At 42.0% G+C, this 18,989-nt stretch overlaps 2 protein-coding genes across 11 annotated transcripts in view; one reads left to right on the plus strand and one right to left on the minus strand.

Moving 5' to 3' along the window:
* Positions 1-1,106: 1,106 nt before the first annotated feature.
* On the minus strand, positions 1,107-16,689 carry RNF34 (ring finger protein 34). Of its 6 annotated transcripts, XM_019648932.1 has the most exons (9): positions 16,548-16,689; positions 16,049-16,185; positions 14,557-14,729; positions 14,183-14,251; positions 7,382-7,600; positions 5,859-6,266; positions 4,582-4,692; positions 4,132-4,333; positions 1,107-2,032 (listed from the first exon to the last, which is right to left on the minus strand). In XM_019648932.1, exons 4-9 carry the CDS (start codon positions 14,189-14,191, stop codon positions 1,842-1,844), a joined length of 1,140 nt encoding a protein of 379 aa, XP_019504477.1. In that variant the 5' UTR covers positions 14,192-14,251; positions 14,557-14,729; positions 16,049-16,185; positions 16,548-16,689; the 3' UTR covers positions 1,107-1,841. The 6 variants fall into 6 exon arrangements, with proteins under 6 accessions (XP_019504477.1, XP_019504481.1, XP_019504478.1 ...); XM_019648936.1 differs by lacking the exon at positions 16,049-16,185; XM_019648933.1 differs by lacking the exon at positions 14,557-14,729.
* A 199-nt stretch (positions 16,690-16,888) lies between these two features.
* Positions 16,889-18,989, plus strand: part of ANAPC5 (anaphase promoting complex subunit 5) — a 58,349-nt gene continuing 56,248 nt past the window's right edge. For 2 of the 5 annotated variants that reach the window (XR_002124724.1, XM_019648929.1), the window contains exon 1: positions 16,889-17,020. The gene's annotated coding sequence lies outside the window, so the exon portion shown is untranslated. The remainder of the gene's footprint in view (positions 17,021-18,989) is intronic. The other 3 variants (XM_019648928.1, XM_019648930.1, XM_019648931.1) reach the window with 3 other exon arrangements.

An 18,989-nucleotide genomic window follows, 5' to 3' on the forward strand; every position in this document is an offset into this window, starting at 1 on the left:
GGAGAGCCCACTATGGATAGACCTAGAGTATGTTATGCTAAGTGAGATAAATCAGACAAGAGAGACAAACACTGATTACATATATGAGGAATCTAACAAAACAAATCAAACAAAATAGAAAACAGACACACAGATACAGAGAACAAGTTGTTGGCAGCCAAAGGGGAGCAGAGTGGGAGATGGGAATTAAAATATAAAATGTATATGTGTACAACTGAATACTGTCCAGCAATTTTAAAAAACTCAGTATTTACAATCCAGTTTTATATCATAAAAAAAATTTTTTTTTCTTAAAAACATACCTGTCCACTACTAGTGGGAATGAATCCACAGTTGGTCTCATCTCAACCAAAAAACCCACCCTATTAGAGTTAACCCTAGAAAAGAAGAGATTTCAGATCACTAAGGTCCCAAGAACCTTTTTTGCATAAGCTAATGTCTCAGATTTCTCATTTGCTATGTGGTGTTGGAAGAATAAAGGAAACATTGGCAAGTCTGTTCCCAAGCGCCCAGGCTCTGTGCCCCATTCCTGCCTGGGCCTGTGGCTCAGAGGAGCCTAGCGGTGTAGTGCCGGTCACTGCGCTGGTGGATGTCCCCTAGCTCAGTGCCCAGGATTCAGAGGACTGGGCCCACCCCACAGCCTGCAGTGTAGGGGACACCCTTGGTGTGGCCTGGCTGAGGCTGCAGAGGAGTAAGTGGGCCCTTTCGTATTCTTAATGGTTTTTATTCTGTCTTTCATCTCTAACACTTTTGTAGTTTAAAAATCTGTTTCAAATTGAAAAAACACTGGCATCAGAACTAAGTTCAAATTTTGACATGGCCACTTTTTCACTGCAAGTTTAGACACATTCTTTAACTTCTCCGAGGTCAGGCTCCCATCAGCGAGGGGAGGCAGTACCCATGTCACAATGCTGGAGGATAACCCTAAAGCTCCTAGAACAATACCTGGTCACGGTAAACAGTGATAACCGTACCAAGTATATCAGCAGCAAAGGGAGATGGTGCGAGTGGCCTCCTCTCTGAAGAAGGGTGCCAGACCTGGCGCAGACACCCATTTATGCTGTGCCCAAGGGAATTAGGAACGGATCAGACAATGTAAACAAAAGCATTTTTGAAAATCTAATTTTATTCCTAAAGTTCAAATCAGCTAGCGGTAGCACTGAAAATACACTTTCACTATACAAAACAGTGTAAACCAATTACACATTAATCAAGAATTGAACACACACACTTCTCTAATGAAAGAAGCTAGATGCAGCCCTTGCTATAAAAAGCTGTACCTGAACAGAAATGGACATGTTTAGTCTAAGGCCCTGGCAGTAGACCATAGAATGTCGGTTGTTCCCATTTACGTTTAAATGCAGAAATAGCAACAATATGGAAACTTACATTCATCAAATAGCATTTGAAATATACACGACTAATGAAACTGAACATTCAAAGGTGCTACTGCACACTGTGGACCATGTCGGTCACCTGTGGACAGTGATCTCACCCAGGGAACAGAAGTTTCAAACATCTGAGTAATTTAAGTCAAAAATAGGAGAAATAAGAGGATAAATGTCCTCCAAAGGGAGAGTAGCTGATGCCATAAGCAGTCTGACTTCAGCAACTAATGCTCACAGACATGATGAAGCCTGGCCGAGCCTCGGAAACCGAGCGAGGCTCCAGGCTGACAGGCGTATGGCACGGGCCAGTGCTGCGGTAACTCAGGATGGATCTTTGTCCCTAGATAGTAGTGAAAATAACTTCTAAAAAAAACTTTCAACAGTAAGTTTCCAGTCCCTCTGCACTGAACTATCTGGGATCAGCTTGGGGGCGAGTGTCCTGTGGGCCCCGCCTCAGGACTTGAACACGTGCACAGCGCGCACGACGTACTGCCGGCAGATGGGACACTCGCTCATGCGCTTGCCGCACTTGGTGCAGGTGACCATGTGGCCGCACTCGAGCAGGACACAGTCGATGACGGCATCCATGCAGATGCGGCACAGGCTGTCATCTTCCTCGTCCTGCAGCTGCAGCCGCTCACCATCTGAAAGGCAACAGAGAGTTGGGGTTGCCGACCAGGCCCCCCACTCCCAACCACCAGGCTCAGCAGCCGCCTGCCGAGTGACAGGCCAGGCCCAGAATGACCCCACTTCGAGATAAATAGTCCCAATTTTCCTTCACTGGAAATAACGATAGTAGTAACGCCTACACCCAGTAAGGTTTTGAGAAGGATAAATGAAAAATGCTGAGCTTAGGGCCAGGTATGAAGAGCCCCAAAACAAATGTTAGCTATTAATTCTATTTTATATCTATGTAATTCAGGGTTTCTAGTAGAAAGATAGATTGCCTCTGTAAATAAAAATGAAGAACCTCTAGGTTGTCCTAAACATGGAGCTTGGAGGGAGAACACCATTGGAATTTCCAGCACACCTGTGTGGCTTTGGGAAAGGCGCCATCTGCAGCCTCATCTCAGTAGGAAGAGGAGCTATATTTCCACACTGATGGGGAAATTATGAAGAGTTGTACCTCAAGTAGCCTGCAGTTGGGAGAAGGCACCCCTTCACACCCCGGATCCTTGAAAGCACCTCAAAAGCCATCTGTGTTTCTGGTCATCCTGGTACTGCCAGAGTCTAACTCAAAAGGGATGCGTCATCTTGGATCTTTGGCCCACATTAGGTTCTGAGAAAATCCAGACTTTCAATAAGCAAAGTACTGAATGAGTTTGAAAAGTTCATCTCAGCCTGCGAATTGGCCATAGAGCTATGGACATTGAGGCTTCCCTTTCTACAGATCACAGAAAAAGGATCAATGGAAATCATGAATATGGATAGAAAGAACAGGAATTCAAGCTTGAAAAGGCAGTAGTCTCTGGACTTCAGAGAAGTAAATATTGTCATGTCAAAAGATTCTTGTAACCTGCTTCACAGCCCATGCCACTATTGGGGAGCGGGCAGAAAAGATCAATAGGATAAGATGATAAATGAGCCGATGGAGAAGACACTAGAAGGCTCAAGAGTAAATCAGTCTGGGCTTTGGTCTCCTGCATGGAAGGTTCCTTGCAACTCTTAAACTTCCAACCATATACAGCAAAGGAGCCAGAGACCGTCAGGCTACTGGGTAAGGCTATTGGGGTGAATCTCTGCATAAGCGGCTGAAGCCAAAGTGGGAAAGATTCCAGCTGTGCTCCAAAGAAAATGTGTGTTCCATGAGCTTGGAGGCTGGACCATCGCTAGATTGAGAGTGAGGTCACTGAGAAAGGCACTTAGGCAATCATGCATGTTGCGGCCACCTCCATAAACACCTTGAGGGTGGGAATGGCCAGGCCCAACCAGCATGCACTGTACACAGTGTGGCATTTACATTTACTAAGTAAACTTGACTTCGCTGTCCCTCACTGTCGGAATGCCATTTCCCAGACACAGCCCATCATGTCTGAAGGCTCAAGGATTAAGATTCCTGTATCTACCATTGTACCATCAGCTAACCAGCTTTTAAAGAAAAACCTCAAGATGATAATATCAAGTTGATGATGGGAAGACTGTTTTTAAGTCTAGATAAGAACACGTATTTGTCAGTCTGAACACAACTGAATTCTTTTTTCTTGCCTATCAATGAATGCTCTGTGGCTTGGCCCTGTTAGCAGCTGAGGATCTGTTTCATGCTTCATCAATAGTTCATAAGTTCTTAACCTCATCTTTTTGTGACTTACACAGAAACCTAGTAATATTTGATACTAAGAACTATTTAATGTCTTGGCTCAAGGGAATTCCCCCCCCCCCACTGTTAGGATTTAAGAGGTACAATTGAGATACCCCTCAAGTACACCAATACTTTGGTTAAGTTAGAAAATAAGTATTTTTACAGACAGCTTTTGTTAAGAGTTCAGACAAATTATGGCAGGAAAAACCAGACTGAGCAAATGATTATCTAACTCCGCAATTAATGGTGGTCTCACAGCCAACATCACATAATGAACTTACTTCTTGACAGATATAGAAACAGGTTCATATAACTAAGCTACACTCAATAAAAGGATACATAACTTTTTCAGAAATAAATTTGACTTAATTGTGACAGAAAACAGCCCAGTTTCTAAAGCCTACAGAAGGAGAGTATAGGAGAAAAAAGACAAAATAAACCTACATGACTTTTGGTTTTCTTCATTCTCTCTGTATAACCGGTTCACTTTCTCCACCAGTTCCCATTTTTCACAACAGCCAGAATAGTTGACAAAATTCCGAGCCAGGATTTCCTTCAGCTGGCGCACACTCATCCCTTCCACATCATCAAGGCTTGACAGATCAGACAGTGAAGCTCTCGCTCTCTTCTTAGAAAGGCCAGGCGTCTGAAATCAGAGAGCTTTTAGGAATATCTCCTAAAGCAAGGAAAACGACATGCTCCCCCCCAGCCTACAGCCATCACTGGCCCCAGCCATTCTCCCCAGACTTCTGGGCAGTCCTTGGTGTTTTATATATTGTGCTACATTCAAAGCAGAAGAAACATCCTGTGCTAATCCAACAAAAGTGCACATGGGCACGTGTCCCTCCTACCAGGCTGACACGTCAGGGAAACCAAATTTTACAGAGATCTCACCCGTTCTTCCAAGTGTTCTTCATCGTCGTCTTCATCATCGTCTTCATCTTCATCATCATCATCTTCTTCTTCTTCTTCTTCTGTGTTTGCTGAAGCTATTTCACTTTGTACCTATATACACAACGGATCTGGGTAAGTCCAGAATGACACTTTCCTGTCAACTTTTCTCCTGTGGAAAGGAGAAAACCCCAAGAATGACCTCAGCACCGGGCAGACTCCATGACTGCTTTGGATCCTGAATGCTGCTTCCCCTCCCAAAGAGCTGGGCCCCACATGATTCGACAAACAACTCACCTTCCATAAAGTTATCTCAAGAGCCAAATTCCCAGGTGTATATGAATTTATAAAAATGTAACCAAAATATTAACTCCCGAGGAAGGTCCCATCGTGGAATGCCAAAGCCCTAAGTGTATAGAATTGCACTGAGTCATTACCAAAGGACCAGCATGTGGCTGGTTTAACCGGAGCCTCTAAACTACAGAGACAGACAAGAGGTCTCAGATCAGACCAAGTGTCAGGGGTATTCAATTTGAAAGATCTCATTCCTAATTCCAAAGAATGCTTTCTAGACTTCTTCACTGATGGCTGATGCTAGTTCTACTTTTTAGAAATCCTCAATAGCCAGAGATCCTCTTTTCTTCAGGAAGGACAGAAATCCTTTCGTTTTGGTTTATGTACCTTCTTTTACATCTTTCTCTTTCAATTTTGTTTTGACCATAGCTCTACAACAGTCTAGGTCAGTTCCCAGTTTCAAATATTCCACCCCACTGGTTCACAAGCACCATCTGGTAGCATCCAAAGACCCACACCTCCCAAGTGGTGTCGTAAACCCAAAAGTGGCACAAAAGTCAGATGTGTCTCGTTTGCCAAACAATTATGCCACCTCTCATTTGGAAATAATAAAACTCCTAGCTTGGACTTAACTAATTTATGACTTTAAAAGACAGACACACAAATAGTCCCACAAATGTTCATAAGCTACTTTTCACAGTCATTATTTCAACAGTTATATTTTATAACTATGTAAGATAGGGACACTGAGGTAACTAAGGCCAAAAGACTGACAAGTTATTCTGGGGCCCTTCCGAGAGCTGGCTTGGGGGCCACCTAGCACCTAAGCTCGGAGACTCACATCAGGAGAGCCTGTTAAGCACAGCTTCAGCAGCATGTGGAACCTCTGCTCCTGCAAGAAGACCTCAAGCCCTAAAGGACCCCCCCTCCCCCATCTGGGCTGAGAGCAGACATGCCAGGCCCTCAGGGTAATTACTCCCTCGTACCTGTGCCAGTGCTTCAGATCCTAAGGTCCGGTCTCTACCCATAAGCTCTCCCTGAAATGAAGACATGGTAGCAGAGGGGGCTGCATAGTTTGAAAAAAATGAATGTGTAAAAAAGCTAGAATTCTGGGACCTTGAGGAATTCAGGCTGCTTGTGTCCAGGTCATCCTCAGAGCCCAGCCCATGATGGCACAATACTAGATCTACCAAGTCTTCTTTCTCTCGACAGGTATCAATTGGTATGTTTCTAAGGATGAGATATTGCCGTAGATCCTTCACTTTCAGTCGCATTAACTGAGGGCGCTGAAAGGCCGTCTCTTGTAACAAATGACAAGTGGAACATCTACGAAGATTTTCTTGTAAGACTGAACAAACGGAGCAAAAATCCTTCTTGCAGTCACAACATACATGCTGAAGAAACAGATAGAAAAGAAGCATTTAGTGATAGCCAGATCTGAGTCGTTGTGAAAATACTAGTTTTCTTTCTTTTTGCCTTCAATTAAAATTCAATTCTAGTTCCTAGGAAGTCCTCTGTGGCATGACTGTCCTCACAGGCGTTTTTGTGTTCCAAAAGCCCTGAAAATCAAAACAGTCACTGCCGAGGCAGTTTGGATTCACAGAAGTTCAAATCAGCTCTTTAAGAAAAACATACACTCTTGTGTTAAAGAATTAAAACCTTTCCACCCCTTGGTGCAAACATGTAATTAGCAGAACACAGCTGACTTGAACCACATGGAGCAGAAAACACAACCACAAACTCTTCCTGCTCTTTTCCTATATGAACAATTTCATAGTAGGGAAACAGGCAACTGATCTCTCAAGGTCAATCCAAGTAAACGGGACCACACTAATCCAGTAACACGTACCCTACACGGCCTCCATCACAAAGTGAAACTTAACGATGATACTAAGATGTGGTCATTTCTGCTTGGTGCATTGTTCCCACAAACCAACAACTTGTTCCTTAAGTATTTCAAAGGACTGAATTGACAAATCAAAGATGCAAGAGGGCCTAGCAATATGATGTTCTCACAATGAGACTTTCTGTCCTAGAGAAGATAACTGTGTTAACCCGTGTGTTAACCCGTGTTTTATGTTGAATTTCTAAATAGCAGTTATCTTAACACTTACATTCATTTCTTCAGTCGAGTTAAGAATATGGGTAGGGACACATTTTTTGAAACTTGAGATCAGTTACAGTAAATCATCTCTGAACAAAACTGCAGACTAATTAAATCTCTCACTTCAGGACATAAGCATCATCAGGAAGAATCCAAGAGTACAAACAGGTCAGGGTTCAGGAGAAAGGAGGCCTAAGTAACATTACAGATAACAGTATCTAGTCGGAAAACCTGAACAGCAATACAGTCCCTCCAGCTGAGTACTATTCTAAATAGGAAATGGTTCATAGGACTAACTTTTTGGTATTTTTATAAAAAGAAATGAAGATTCATTAGTATTCAAAATTACATACAATTGAGCATTCCGATACATGTATTTTGTATATAACATTTCATCCAACTCACCTTCTTTCTAAAGACTGAAAATGAAAGTCCACAGGCTTTGCAAACTATATTAGGCCCTTCTGCAGGGGCTGGTGGGAAAGTGGAAAAATCAGGGTTTGGTGTAAATCGAAACGGACCGGTGCTTCCTGCAAATCCTGACTGCTGGCCCCTGACCGCTCCGGTTCCCATGACTTCATTCAGCAGCCCACAGCACGAAGCCCACATGGACGTGGCACCTGCCTGGAGAGAACGCAAGTAGGGACCAGTTTAAAGCTAAGTGGAACCTGGGCTCTGGGATCCCCAAGGAATACCATTCTGGAGAGATTTTTAAGAGTCAAAATTTTAAACTATTTGGAAAGAGAAAACTTTCTGGTATTTGCAAAGAATATATGGCATTGGGGATACTCACAATTTATTGTTAAATAAAAGGAAGAGATACAAGATGAATCAAGTTTTATTAAACAAAAACAATATATTCATAGAGACAAGTCCACAGACAGGAAAATATGACAGAATAGAAATACATGCTGTGCAATATTTGGGATGTGCTTACCCCCAAAATTGTTTGTTGTTTATCTGAAATTCAAATTGAACCAAGCGTGTCCTGTATTCTATCTAACAACGTTAGACTGGTGACTACCACACTAGAAAGCACAGTTCTATAGGACAAGGCAGACTTTCCCAGCTATCGTTTAGCAGAAATAATATAAATTCAAGTTAATTTCATTAAACTTCTGTTCTCTCATTCGTAGCTGGGCATAATAAACTATGGCATATATAAAAATGTTTTATTGTTACAGAATGACTGGGAAAACATCAAAATGCCAACTGAAGCTCTCTCTAGGTTTTAATGTATCATTTACTTTCTTGGATTTTTCTCTACTTTCCAATTTTATAAAGAATATATTAATTTGACATTAAGCGAAATATTTTTTAAAAGCAGTTATCCTACCTTTTTGAACTGAAAATCCGGGAACACAACTTCTGATGACCCGCTAACTATACTGACTTCCCAAAGTGCACAGGCCATTTCCACTCCACTAACTGGCCTGAAATGAATGTATTGCCTTTGATATTTTTTTCTCTTCCCTTTCTGTGAACCACCACTATCACTATACCTACCATTGCAATCTTTCTCATTTTTTGTTTATATTAAACATAAATTTATTTTTAGTGAAGACTCAAGGTATTTTCCCATGCTTAAAGTATAAAAAGCTGTAGAGTTTGGAACCAGTGGGCTTTTGCCCCTTGTCCTAATTCTTAAGTATATTCTAGACTCTAGATAACCTTGACAGGTAACGAAGTCCAGGTAGGTGAGCTCTTATTGGTTAAGATGGCAGCTCACGACAGCGGCATAGTTCATTTGACTACCTAACTCTGTTGAACATTTACTGTTTGTCCAATAAGCTCTTTAAAAAACCAATTGTGTAACAGCCTTAAAATGCTATTTGGAATGCTACAGAAGGATCATGCTCTCCTTGCCGCTACCCTAATATGCTATATTAAGTTTAGAGAAAGGGGAAGGTAAAGCAGCAGGAAACCACAATATAATGTTCAGTCTTAAGTATCAGGGTCACTGACTTAAGTATTATGTAGCTTCATACCCTGTAATTCTCAAGAAAATAGTGATGCCTTTAAAAGTCAGGTTAAATTATAGTTAATAGTTCACATCTTTAAGTAAAAATATACCTCACTCTAGTACCATGGTTTGTTTAAAACATAAAAGGATGAAAATCCAGATTTACTAACAATTCATTTCAAGTGAGCTTTTACCAAACAATTCATCTATAGTGCTTTAATCAGTGAGTTCTTAAAACTGAAAATGTCGTTTTAAAAAATTCAATTTGCATATAACATTTTTTGGGGGATTATACTTCAACTGTGGAACATACCACCAGCATAATCTTTTCTTCATTCCAGGAGTTTAAAGAAGTAGTTTTGGAGAAGCTGCAGCTTCCTGCTGACCTAGCTCTAAACAAACAGCTGTGTTGGCTTTTATTCCCCCTTCTGATTCTTGGGAGATGTTTCCCCAGCCCCAGTGTAAGTTCCTTGTGGATAGAACTTATTTCTTCCACAGTATCTAGTTCTATCAGCACTACTGGTAAGTAAATAGCTGTGTAAAAGGTTTCTTTCATTAACTCTTTAAAGGCAATGTAGCATTTTAAAATTTTTTCGTGCTACCTAGAAAGTTCAAATCGTCTTATTGAGAAACAGTAATAAAGTAATAAACGAATCTGACATAGCAGGCTAAAAATCTCAAATGACAGTCCCTTCTAAAAGCAGCACTAGTCACACATTTCGTTCTATCAGAAATCGGTCTTACAAAGAAAGTTAAGGAAGGATACACATTTTCCAACCTGCTAATGAGTATAATCATTAAATTCTAGGCTGAAAATATTCACAGCTCTGGTGAAGGGAACAGAAGGATTTATTCTGAGAAAACAGGTGGAAGCTCTGTGTAGACAGCAATATTGGAGGGGACAATTTTGTCCCATTCCTGTTCCTATAAAGGAAAGGGAATTTCTTCTTCATTCCCTAGAAGGGAAAATAATGAAAAGAACATTCCTATCTTCTTTTGGCCACCTCATCAAAAAATAAAAATTAAAGAACAGAGCCCAAGCCAACCCTCAGAGTGGTGTCGCAGGCAAAAATATGTTGCTATAACCTAATATTTGGTATAACTCAACCAATGACTATAGCAGAGGGAAAGAGGAAACACTGAAAAACATAGGGTTCAGCCTCATCATCTGTGAACTTAAATTTTGACAAAATCTCCCAATAAGAGAATGATCTCCTAATGACAAAATACCCTTAGCATCATCCTGAAGGTTAAACCTACCTGCCTACCTACACTGTTATCCTCTTGACAGTACCACCTGCATCGTTCGAGCCTTCTTGAAAGGTCAGAAATTTGCAACAGTGGAAGCCCCAGTCACTAGTTTTATTTGAAGTACCTTTCTTTCCCATCTAGCATATTTTAAAAACTTAATTTTCATTTTCCCTTCAATCCTCATGTTTTCCAGCACGCAAGTGCTGAAATGAAAGTGATCTCTTTAGTGATTCGACCTCCCCAACTTCTTCCAAGCAGTTATTTGAGTCTTGTTACCACAGTGGTTGCTGTCACTGCCTCTTGCTAAGGAAATGCCTAGTCCTGGGAAACCACCCTTAAGATGGTGGCTGAACTCACCAGGGAGCTTTAAAAAATGCTGATACCTGGGGTTCCAACCCCAGAGATTCTGCCTTAACTGGTCTGGGATACAGCCTGGGCATCAGAATTTTTAAAAAATTCCCCATGTGATTCGAATGTATAGCTGAGGTTGAAAGGTTAACAACTGCTCAGTCTAGGGGATTTCTTCTTCCTGCCGACTTCAGCTGGCGAATCACTCTCAGCAGATTCCTGCATGGAAGGGCTTCTGGTTACTTCTGAAGCCTGTGCCTCTAGAGTTCTATGACCAACGCCTCGGCCATGTGCTCCTCATGACCTGTCTACTTCCCCCTTCCCACCCCACCCCAAAGTAGTGGGACATGACTTTAGTGCTTCCTTTCCCCTTTATGGTTTCTCCTAATCCTTTCAGAAAGGTTCAGCTGTGTTAACTTAATCTGATAATTTAAGATTAGTTCCTTCCTTTTGACTACATATCAGCATGGAACTTTCACTAGAATTTGGTGCCTTCCTTCATTTTATTTGCTCTTTGCTTTTCTGGCCCAAATTATTTATTTTCTAACTTATTCTTCAACATGTTTTCTTGTGTGAAATCTCTAATATTGGGAGAAATGATTACTGGGTCTATCAAAAATAGCCAGTGTTCAAACTATTTTTGTCTTTCTTCACCTACAAGTTGAAGACTCGATCCAGAAGATGAACCCTCCCACGCTTGGGCTCCATCCCCTTGCTCCCCTCTTTGGTATGTTTCATCTTCCTGTACTTTCCCTTAAAGTCCCAATTTCCTAATTTTCTCCTGCATGTCCCTCAGGGCACAGGCATCCCTACATAACAACTGTTACCCTGACGTTCTCTTAATAATGCTTGAGATGTCCTATACCTTTTTCAGATCTGTCCAAAGTTTGTTATTACTTGATGTAACAGCACTTGAAAATCCTAATTTTCAAGTGACAAAATCTATAAATGAATTGGGGGACTATTTAAGAGCGCATTTTCCCAGCAGTTTATTATTAAACGTGGGCTCTTAAGCGGAGGGGGGCATGCCAATTTATTCTGAGCTCTATTCTGACTCTGCCTGTTATATTTCCTTGGAGCCCAGTTACCGTATCTGGTAGGGTAATAACCAAAGTTTCCCCTTTTTGCACCCTCCCTGTAAAAGCTTTAGAGACCCAAGTTCATGTTCTTTCTATTTTTGCCTTCACTAACCTCTAATATCTTGCGCCAGTTCAATCAGCCTGAATTCCCATATTTTTATTTTATTCAGTCTGCATCTTTTGGTAGTTAAGTTTGAAGCATATTTCCCAAACTTTTCCATTTCCTCCTAGACTTTCTGAGCAAACCCAATCCCTAGACAGACAGCATGCAAGGCACAGACCTTGGGCTTTTTGAATTTGCAGTAAATTCACTGAGTTGTTGCTCTGCCTGAATTCCAAAGAGGTGTATTCCTTACATAGGGGTCTCCATTCATCCTTTGCTTACCCTTCCATGAATGAAGCCAAAGTCTGGATTGCTGAAAACTAAAACTGTGGTCTTATGTGACTAACAATTCTAAATCCTACTTGGGAACATGGTTGACAGCAGGCCTCTCTCTACAGGCTAAACTACATGAGTCCAAGAGGTTAGAAGGAACAACAATCTGTAAAGATTAATACATTTCCTTCCTTAACCAAGAATGTAGTTCAAAACAAGAGAATAACCGAAAAAGGTAACTAGCTACCTATGCTTGTCACAGAAGTCCTAGCTGAAGGAATTTAGCTGTTTGCAGTTTATTTTCCAGCCATCAATAATTACTGAAAATAAATGACTTTTCCTTGATAATCTAATCCCTTTCCTACAAACCCCTTTAGGCCAAAATTGCTGCCTTTAATAGATTAGCCATGAGATGTTATCAGTTAAGAACCAGGTATCATATTAAAAACTTACATGGCCCATAGTAAATTAAATTCTAAAGCCTCCTGTCTGAACAGACACCTAGGTCTCCTCATGTTATTCTGATACCCAATACCAGTTCTTGCGTTTTTTCCAAAGCCAGTGCACTAAGATTTTTGAGGGCTAATTACTCCTTTCTTTCACTCCCAATTTGGAATTAATAAAAAGACAGACTATAGCTCTACAGCCAACTGGTCTTGATGGTATGACACCCAGGCACTGCCACAGCTGACCAATAGCAGCTTATCATCCCCCTTTAGGAAAACAGATGTGAGAAAGTCCCAGGAAGTACTGGGCCAAAGCATGTTTAGCTCCTTTGCTAAAGCTCAGCAACATAAAAGTTTCTTTTTTTTCTGTGCTAGCAGCAAGGCTGAGAGTTCCTCCTACATTGTTCCTTCCTAGAGAATGAATTACAAATTCTGTCCCCTCTGTAGGAATATAAAGGAAGGGAGTGGAGTGTTATCCACAAACCTAAACAATGTGCATGAGAGTGGGACTGACAGTTTCCAGTGCTGTGACACTTTAATTCCACAACAATAACAAACTGCCAATTTTATAAGCACTCTCTCAAGTTCCTCAGTCAGATTCACCTGATATAAGCCCATTCTGGATCATCTGTCAACAAAACAAGAGGAAATGTGTTGTTTCTTTGCAAGAGCAGCAGCCCATTCTTCTTTCTGGCAGAGTGCCAGTTTTCAAATGGCCTCAAGGTTCAGCTGTCTTTGATTGTGTGTGTTTGTGTATGATCTAATATGCTTTTAGAATCCCGGGGGGCGGGACTACTTCCAAAATGCTCAATTTAAAGAATATACACAAAGTTTACTACAAATTTTGAATCCAGTTCTAAACTACATCAGGATGTGATCCCACCAAATGTAGTAATAATCAGGCAAACTAGAATGAAAGAATAAGAAAAGCTATGGTGGTTTCCATGAAGATTAAATGACAGCCAAAAGGAGAGAGAGTTGATGGGTTTGAAAAAGCAGAAACTAAATGATCACAGTCTAAATCATCTGCTTTTGATTAAACTAGGTAAGCAGCAGTCATCATAATGCTACTTCCTAAGGGTTGCTTGCCACAACTCTAAAATAAATATAATAATATATTACACAGTTATTTTAAGGATGAACCTTAAGTTTCAAATTCAAGAACAATTAATTTTCTCAGATGTGGTAAGAAGCTACAAGGCCCAGGCAGAGAGACTCAGTGCTTCTGCTGATGAAAGCTTCCTCAGAGAATTCAACCACTGTAGGCTTTGTTTTCAACTCCAAACAACCTTCAGTTTGCTAAAACTCAATGTCTTTGTGTTAAACTATGAAAACATGTTTCAAATCTTAAAATTAGTAATATATAAAACAGTAAGTTTTACAGTTTATATTTCAATTAGGTTAAACTTTCCTTCAGAACTTAAAGCAAAACAGAAGAAACAGTTGTGATAAGTAAAAACCTTTACCCTATTTAGGGTCACCAGAAAAACATATGCTCCTTAAAATGTTGAAAGAATTTCTTATTGAAACCACTGTCTCAATATGCAAGGAACTCTGCTATATTAATGACCAAATATCAGACCATATACTACAAAGAAGGAAATTCTACCTACATCTTAAATTTTTTCTTCCATACCATTTGGACATTAAGCAGGTTGCAAAAACAAATGCTGATATTGTAATATTTTCAAGCAAGACATTTGGTCAAATTGATAGTTTTACAATGTGTGCTGGAGATCATACCTTCCTCATGTTTGGGTTTTGTTTTCTTTTTCTAAACAGTATACTTGATCCTTAGCACCACTCCCCCACCTTTCAGAGAAAAAAAAAAAAGGAAATTACAGTCAACAGATTACTTTCTCCTTGATATCTCATTTTGAACTTGGAATAAACATGATTAGTACAATTAAGGAAGGGTAAGATCAATATAAATATGGAAAAACAAGCAGGATTAAATCAAATTAACACAGGATGTCAGTTTTGATTTTTTTTTTAATCCATAATAGGGAGTTAATTAGATGCTACTCTAAGGTTAAACAGTTACTGAGTCATCAGACTAAAACCTATTTCAAAACATCACTTTCTAAACAAACAAATTAAAGGAAGAAAGTAAATACCCATTCCAGTGTATACTAAAATCAGCTGCTCCGGGGTTTGAATGAAGATGTACTTATCTGATTGCTTTGCTTTTAAAGTAATTTTAATTCCACTGAAAGAAGTACTTGCTTAGACGAACATTCACATGTTAGAATTCCATGACATCAGGGAATCACTGAGCCTGCCCAGAAATCTACAGATGAGCATACCCCACAATTAAACAATTTCACGATAATACATAAAGTTAAATAATAAACAAATAGCCCAAATCTTAAATTTGTGAATCCAGTTGGCGCAAAAACATAAATGAAAAGCAGTATCTTCATGTCATCTCGCTCAGATTGATGGCTCTTTAGGTCTGCATTTTGCTTCATAAAATATACATCTTTTCTACATTTTCAACTGCCACCCAACTGTGTTTCTAAAATTTTAACTCAGAAAGCAGTTATCTTCCACCTAAATTCAAAAAACACTTGTTTTTAAAGAACTTCATTAAAAAAAGTCAACAATGGGCCCGTCCCTCAGTCTCTCCTACACATCTAGTTCCTTAACGCGCCACGAATTTAATGCTAATAAAGATAATGACAAAGATCCCTACTTTGTTTTTGGGTCTTGACACAGCCAGATGACGGTTTTTCAGGCAAGAAAGCTATAGTTTTAGACATTTTAATAGTTATTCTAAGTGGTTTGTTTACAACTAAATCGGGGCATTCAAACTAAGCTCCTATGATAGCCTCTGCACAGTTCACAAGTCACCTAATTCCAGAAAGCTTCCTTGCTTCCCGCAGCCAGAAACATTTTCGCTCATGAGGGGTTTCACATTTTAAAAATTTCTCATAATGGGGTTGCCTTGAGAATCGCTCTCTCTCTCTTGTGGTGGGCACCCTCCTAAAGGGTGGGGGTGCTCATACTGCGAATGGCTCGAACTCAAACCCTCGCTCCCTCACACAACGGGGTGGGGGGCCAAGTTCCACAAAATAGTTGCTGCATTTTTCGAGCCACTCGACACTCCTCCCCTCATCAAGCTCCCCCAGGAAAATCTTGGGGGTTTTGCAAGGGTAAGCGTTCCACGCCAGCAGCGCCTCCTTGTTTGTTACGTGGTCGCCCCGACCTCCAGCAACACCTCCTTCGTTGGGATTAATGAAAGAAGTCGTGCAGTTGTGTCTGCGAGTGCGTCCCCTTGCGACGCATCCCACTCGGGAGTTCGGCCAACGGGACCGATAACCTGAATTGACTGACTGGACACAGAGCTCTTGCCGAGTTCTCCGCTCCCCCAGCGCAGGCCCGAGTCGCTCCCCCGCCCCCTCCCCCGGACACGTCCCCCTCAGTGTGATGCTCCCACGCTCTCACACCCACCTTGGGAGACCTCAAAATGTCCAATTACTTGCTGCGTACCTAGTGATGACGGAGACGCAGGCAGTTCGCGAGCGCTCTAGGTCACGGCCCCACTGTTAAGCCTACGAAGAAATCCTTCAGGGCGGGGATCCCCCCTCCCCGCGCGGCCTTTCTAACCTGTGAGCCTGGCCCCAGCCTCACGACTCCCCGCACCACTCCTTTTCCCTTCGTCCTGCAGTTTCCGTCCTGCGACAGTCCCGCGTTGTGTCCGACATTTGGGTTAGTTCAAGGGCTCGGGGCGGGAAGAGGGCACTCTGCGGGCAACGGCACGGAGGACTGAGGCGAGCACTAGTGGGTCTGCCTCAGGCCCCCGGGGACACGGACAGGGCCCAGAGCAGAGAGGGGGGCCCCCAGCGTGAGCGCGGAGGGTGCTCGGCCTCTTCCCCCTCCTCGGGCTCGCTGATGGGAGGCACTGCGGGAGTTGGAGAAGTCCAGGAGCCCAGGATCTCCGCCCTGGGCCGGTCAGGGACCCAGACGCCGGCCGGGGACGCCCCTTAGCGGAGCTCTCTAGAGAGGTGCCGGCGGGGTACTCGCTGAGGCGAAAAGAAGGCAATTCGGGCGCCCCGGCCGGACAGCAGAGGCGAGGAGGGACTGCCTTGCTCCACCGGCCCCTCACCTTCATGGCCGCGACCGCCGCGTTTCGGTCGGTTCTGCCGGGGAACTCGACACCATAGCAGCTCCTCACGCAGTCGCCTTCCTTCTTTCCCGGGAGCGATTACGCGCTTCTGGAAGCAACCCAGCGTCCGGACGTGAGGGGCGTGGACACGCCCGCCGCGCGCCCTCGGGAAGAGAGCCGAGCGGCGGCCGAGTTGGCCAATCCGGAGCCGAAACTTGGGGGAGACGGTCACCAGAGCCAATCATGTGTTGGGAATAGGGCGGAGTCTCCGGAACGGCCAGGTGGGCGGAGAAAGACTCCATCCGGCCACGAGCGGAGGTGAGGTGAGCGGATCTGGGCGTGACGGGCGTTTTTTTTTTTTCTCCGCCGATTTTTTAGTTGGGTGGCTGAAACCGGGAGTCAGCGCCTCTGAGGAAATCTCTGCGGCAGAGATTTGGCTTCAGGTCAAGTTCCCAGGCCGTGAGGGCGGGAAGGTGCGTGATAAATTTGAAACGCCGGTTGGTTTGAAGGCTTTTGTTATAACCGTCAGATCAGGGCCTTAGATTGCCTCCCGAGACTTTTAGGGCTGTCACACTTGGAAATGACCTCAGGTCTCCTCATTCTAGGGTAGGGTGAGCGGCCGCAACTGCGCACGCAAGGACGCGGTTTTAAAAACAAGGTTTTATTGAAAACATTTCAACTAACGGTTCTCAAACCCCAGCTGCTCTTTTAGAGTGATGTTCAAAACCACCAAATTCTAGCACAATGAGCGAATTCGGGTGAGCCCTTGGAGTTGACTATTTGAACAGAAAAAGTGAGGTTGTAAATAAAATATCGATTTTTTTTTCCAGCCTAACTGGATGACACTCAGTTGGTTTTCCTACACTTCTTCCCCTCCCCTCTTACTCTACCAGTGTTTTAAGTATTTACCAGTAAATAGACATAAAGATGTCATGTCACTTCTCATGAGGACCTAAGACTGTTCTATTCCTTTTTAATAGATTTGCTTATGTGTACTATATCAGATTAAAACAAAGCCACACCACTTAGGCTGAAATGATACTTATATTTTTTAGCTTATTTTTCTTGCTTCAAGCACTGCTCAGATAATGTAATTTAGCTTCATACCCAGTATAGTCCTGGGTTTTCTTCTTTGGAAAAATGCAAAGAAAGCCTTTCACCATGTTGGAGTAGCAGTTTAGCTTCACTGGAAAAGGAAGTGTTAATTTTTCTAATGATCTAGGCACAAAGAAACTCAGTAAAACTTGCTAGTGATACAAAGCCATGTTTCTCATTACAAAGGAAGCTGGCAGAGCTACCTCAAGAGTTAAATACACACATGAAAAAAAGCTCACCTTCATTAGCCATCGGGGAAATGCAAATCAAAACCGCAATGAGATGCCACTTCATGCCCATTAGGATCACTAAAAATAAAAAAGATAAGTATTGGTGAGGATGTGTAGAAATTGGAACCTTAATACGTTGCTGGTGGGACTGTAAAATGGTGCACCTGCTTTGGAAAACAGTCTGGCAGGTCCTCAAAACGTTAAACATAGAGTTACCATCTGACCCAGCAGTTCCACTTGTAGGTATAAACCCGAGAGAAATGAAAACACATGTCCACAAAAAAAAACCTATATCCGAATGTTCATAGCATAATCAAAATAGCCACAGAGTGGAAACAACCCAAACGTCCATTATGTGATGAATCGATAAATAAAATGCGACATATCCATACAATGGAATATTATTTAGCCAAAATGGGAATGAAGTACGTGACACATGCTACAATGTGGGTGAACCTTGAAAACATGATGCTAAGTGAAAGATGCCAGTCACAAGCAACCACATATTGTATGATTCCATTTATATGAAATGTCCAGTATAAGTAAATCCACAGAGACAGAAAGAGTAGCAGTTGCCTAGGGTTGAGAGGGTTAGGAGGAAAGGGAGTGATTGCTAATGGGCACAGGGTTTCTTTTTGGCGTGATGAAAATGTTCGAAAATTGTGATGGTTGCACAACTCTGTAAATATACTAAAAACTAGTATATTTACTAGTTTGACTTAAATGAGTGAATTATATGGCATGTGAATTTTATTTCAATAAAGCTGTAATAATAATGATAATAGAGATACTGAAAAACAACACAAAAAATGAGTTAGTGCAGCTGAAGACTGGCCCGAGAAAAGCAATTAGAACAACAAAACAAGGGTAGGGAGAAATTTAAGTATTGGGGACCATTTTTAAACTGTTCTTGAGGAAGACTTGGCTTATTCTGTGCCTAGCATAAAGCAAGCTCCTAATGTTTGAGCGAATTCTTTCTTCTGGAAGACTGAGAAGGATTATGATATTGAAAAGAAAAAAAGGAGTAAATAGAATACAAATGAGTTCACAATCCCTCAGTACTTGAAATTGGGACCTCGTGAAGCTAGAGAGGCATTTTGTGCTTAAACATCATCAT

This window comes from Hipposideros armiger, unplaced genomic scaffold, assembly GCF_001890085.2.
Source record: "Hipposideros armiger isolate ML-2016 unplaced genomic scaffold, ASM189008v1 scaffold_128, whole genome shotgun sequence".
NCBI classification, from domain to species: domain Eukaryota; kingdom Metazoa; phylum Chordata; class Mammalia; order Chiroptera; family Hipposideridae; genus Hipposideros; species Hipposideros armiger.

What these genes read in the sequence shown, in the direction of transcription:
- RNF34 (XM_019648935.1), bottom strand. An exon ending in TTTCAGTCTTTAGAAAGAAG is followed by an intron (nt 6,267 to 7,381) that starts GTGAGTTGGATG and finishes CTGTTTCTTCAG; the next exon opens with CATGTATGTTGTGACTGCAA. An exon ending in TGAAGAAAACCAAAAGTCAT is followed by an intron (nt 2,033 to 4,131) that starts GTAGGTTTATTT and finishes GTTGCCTTTCAG; the next exon opens with ATGGTGAGCGGCTGCAGCTG.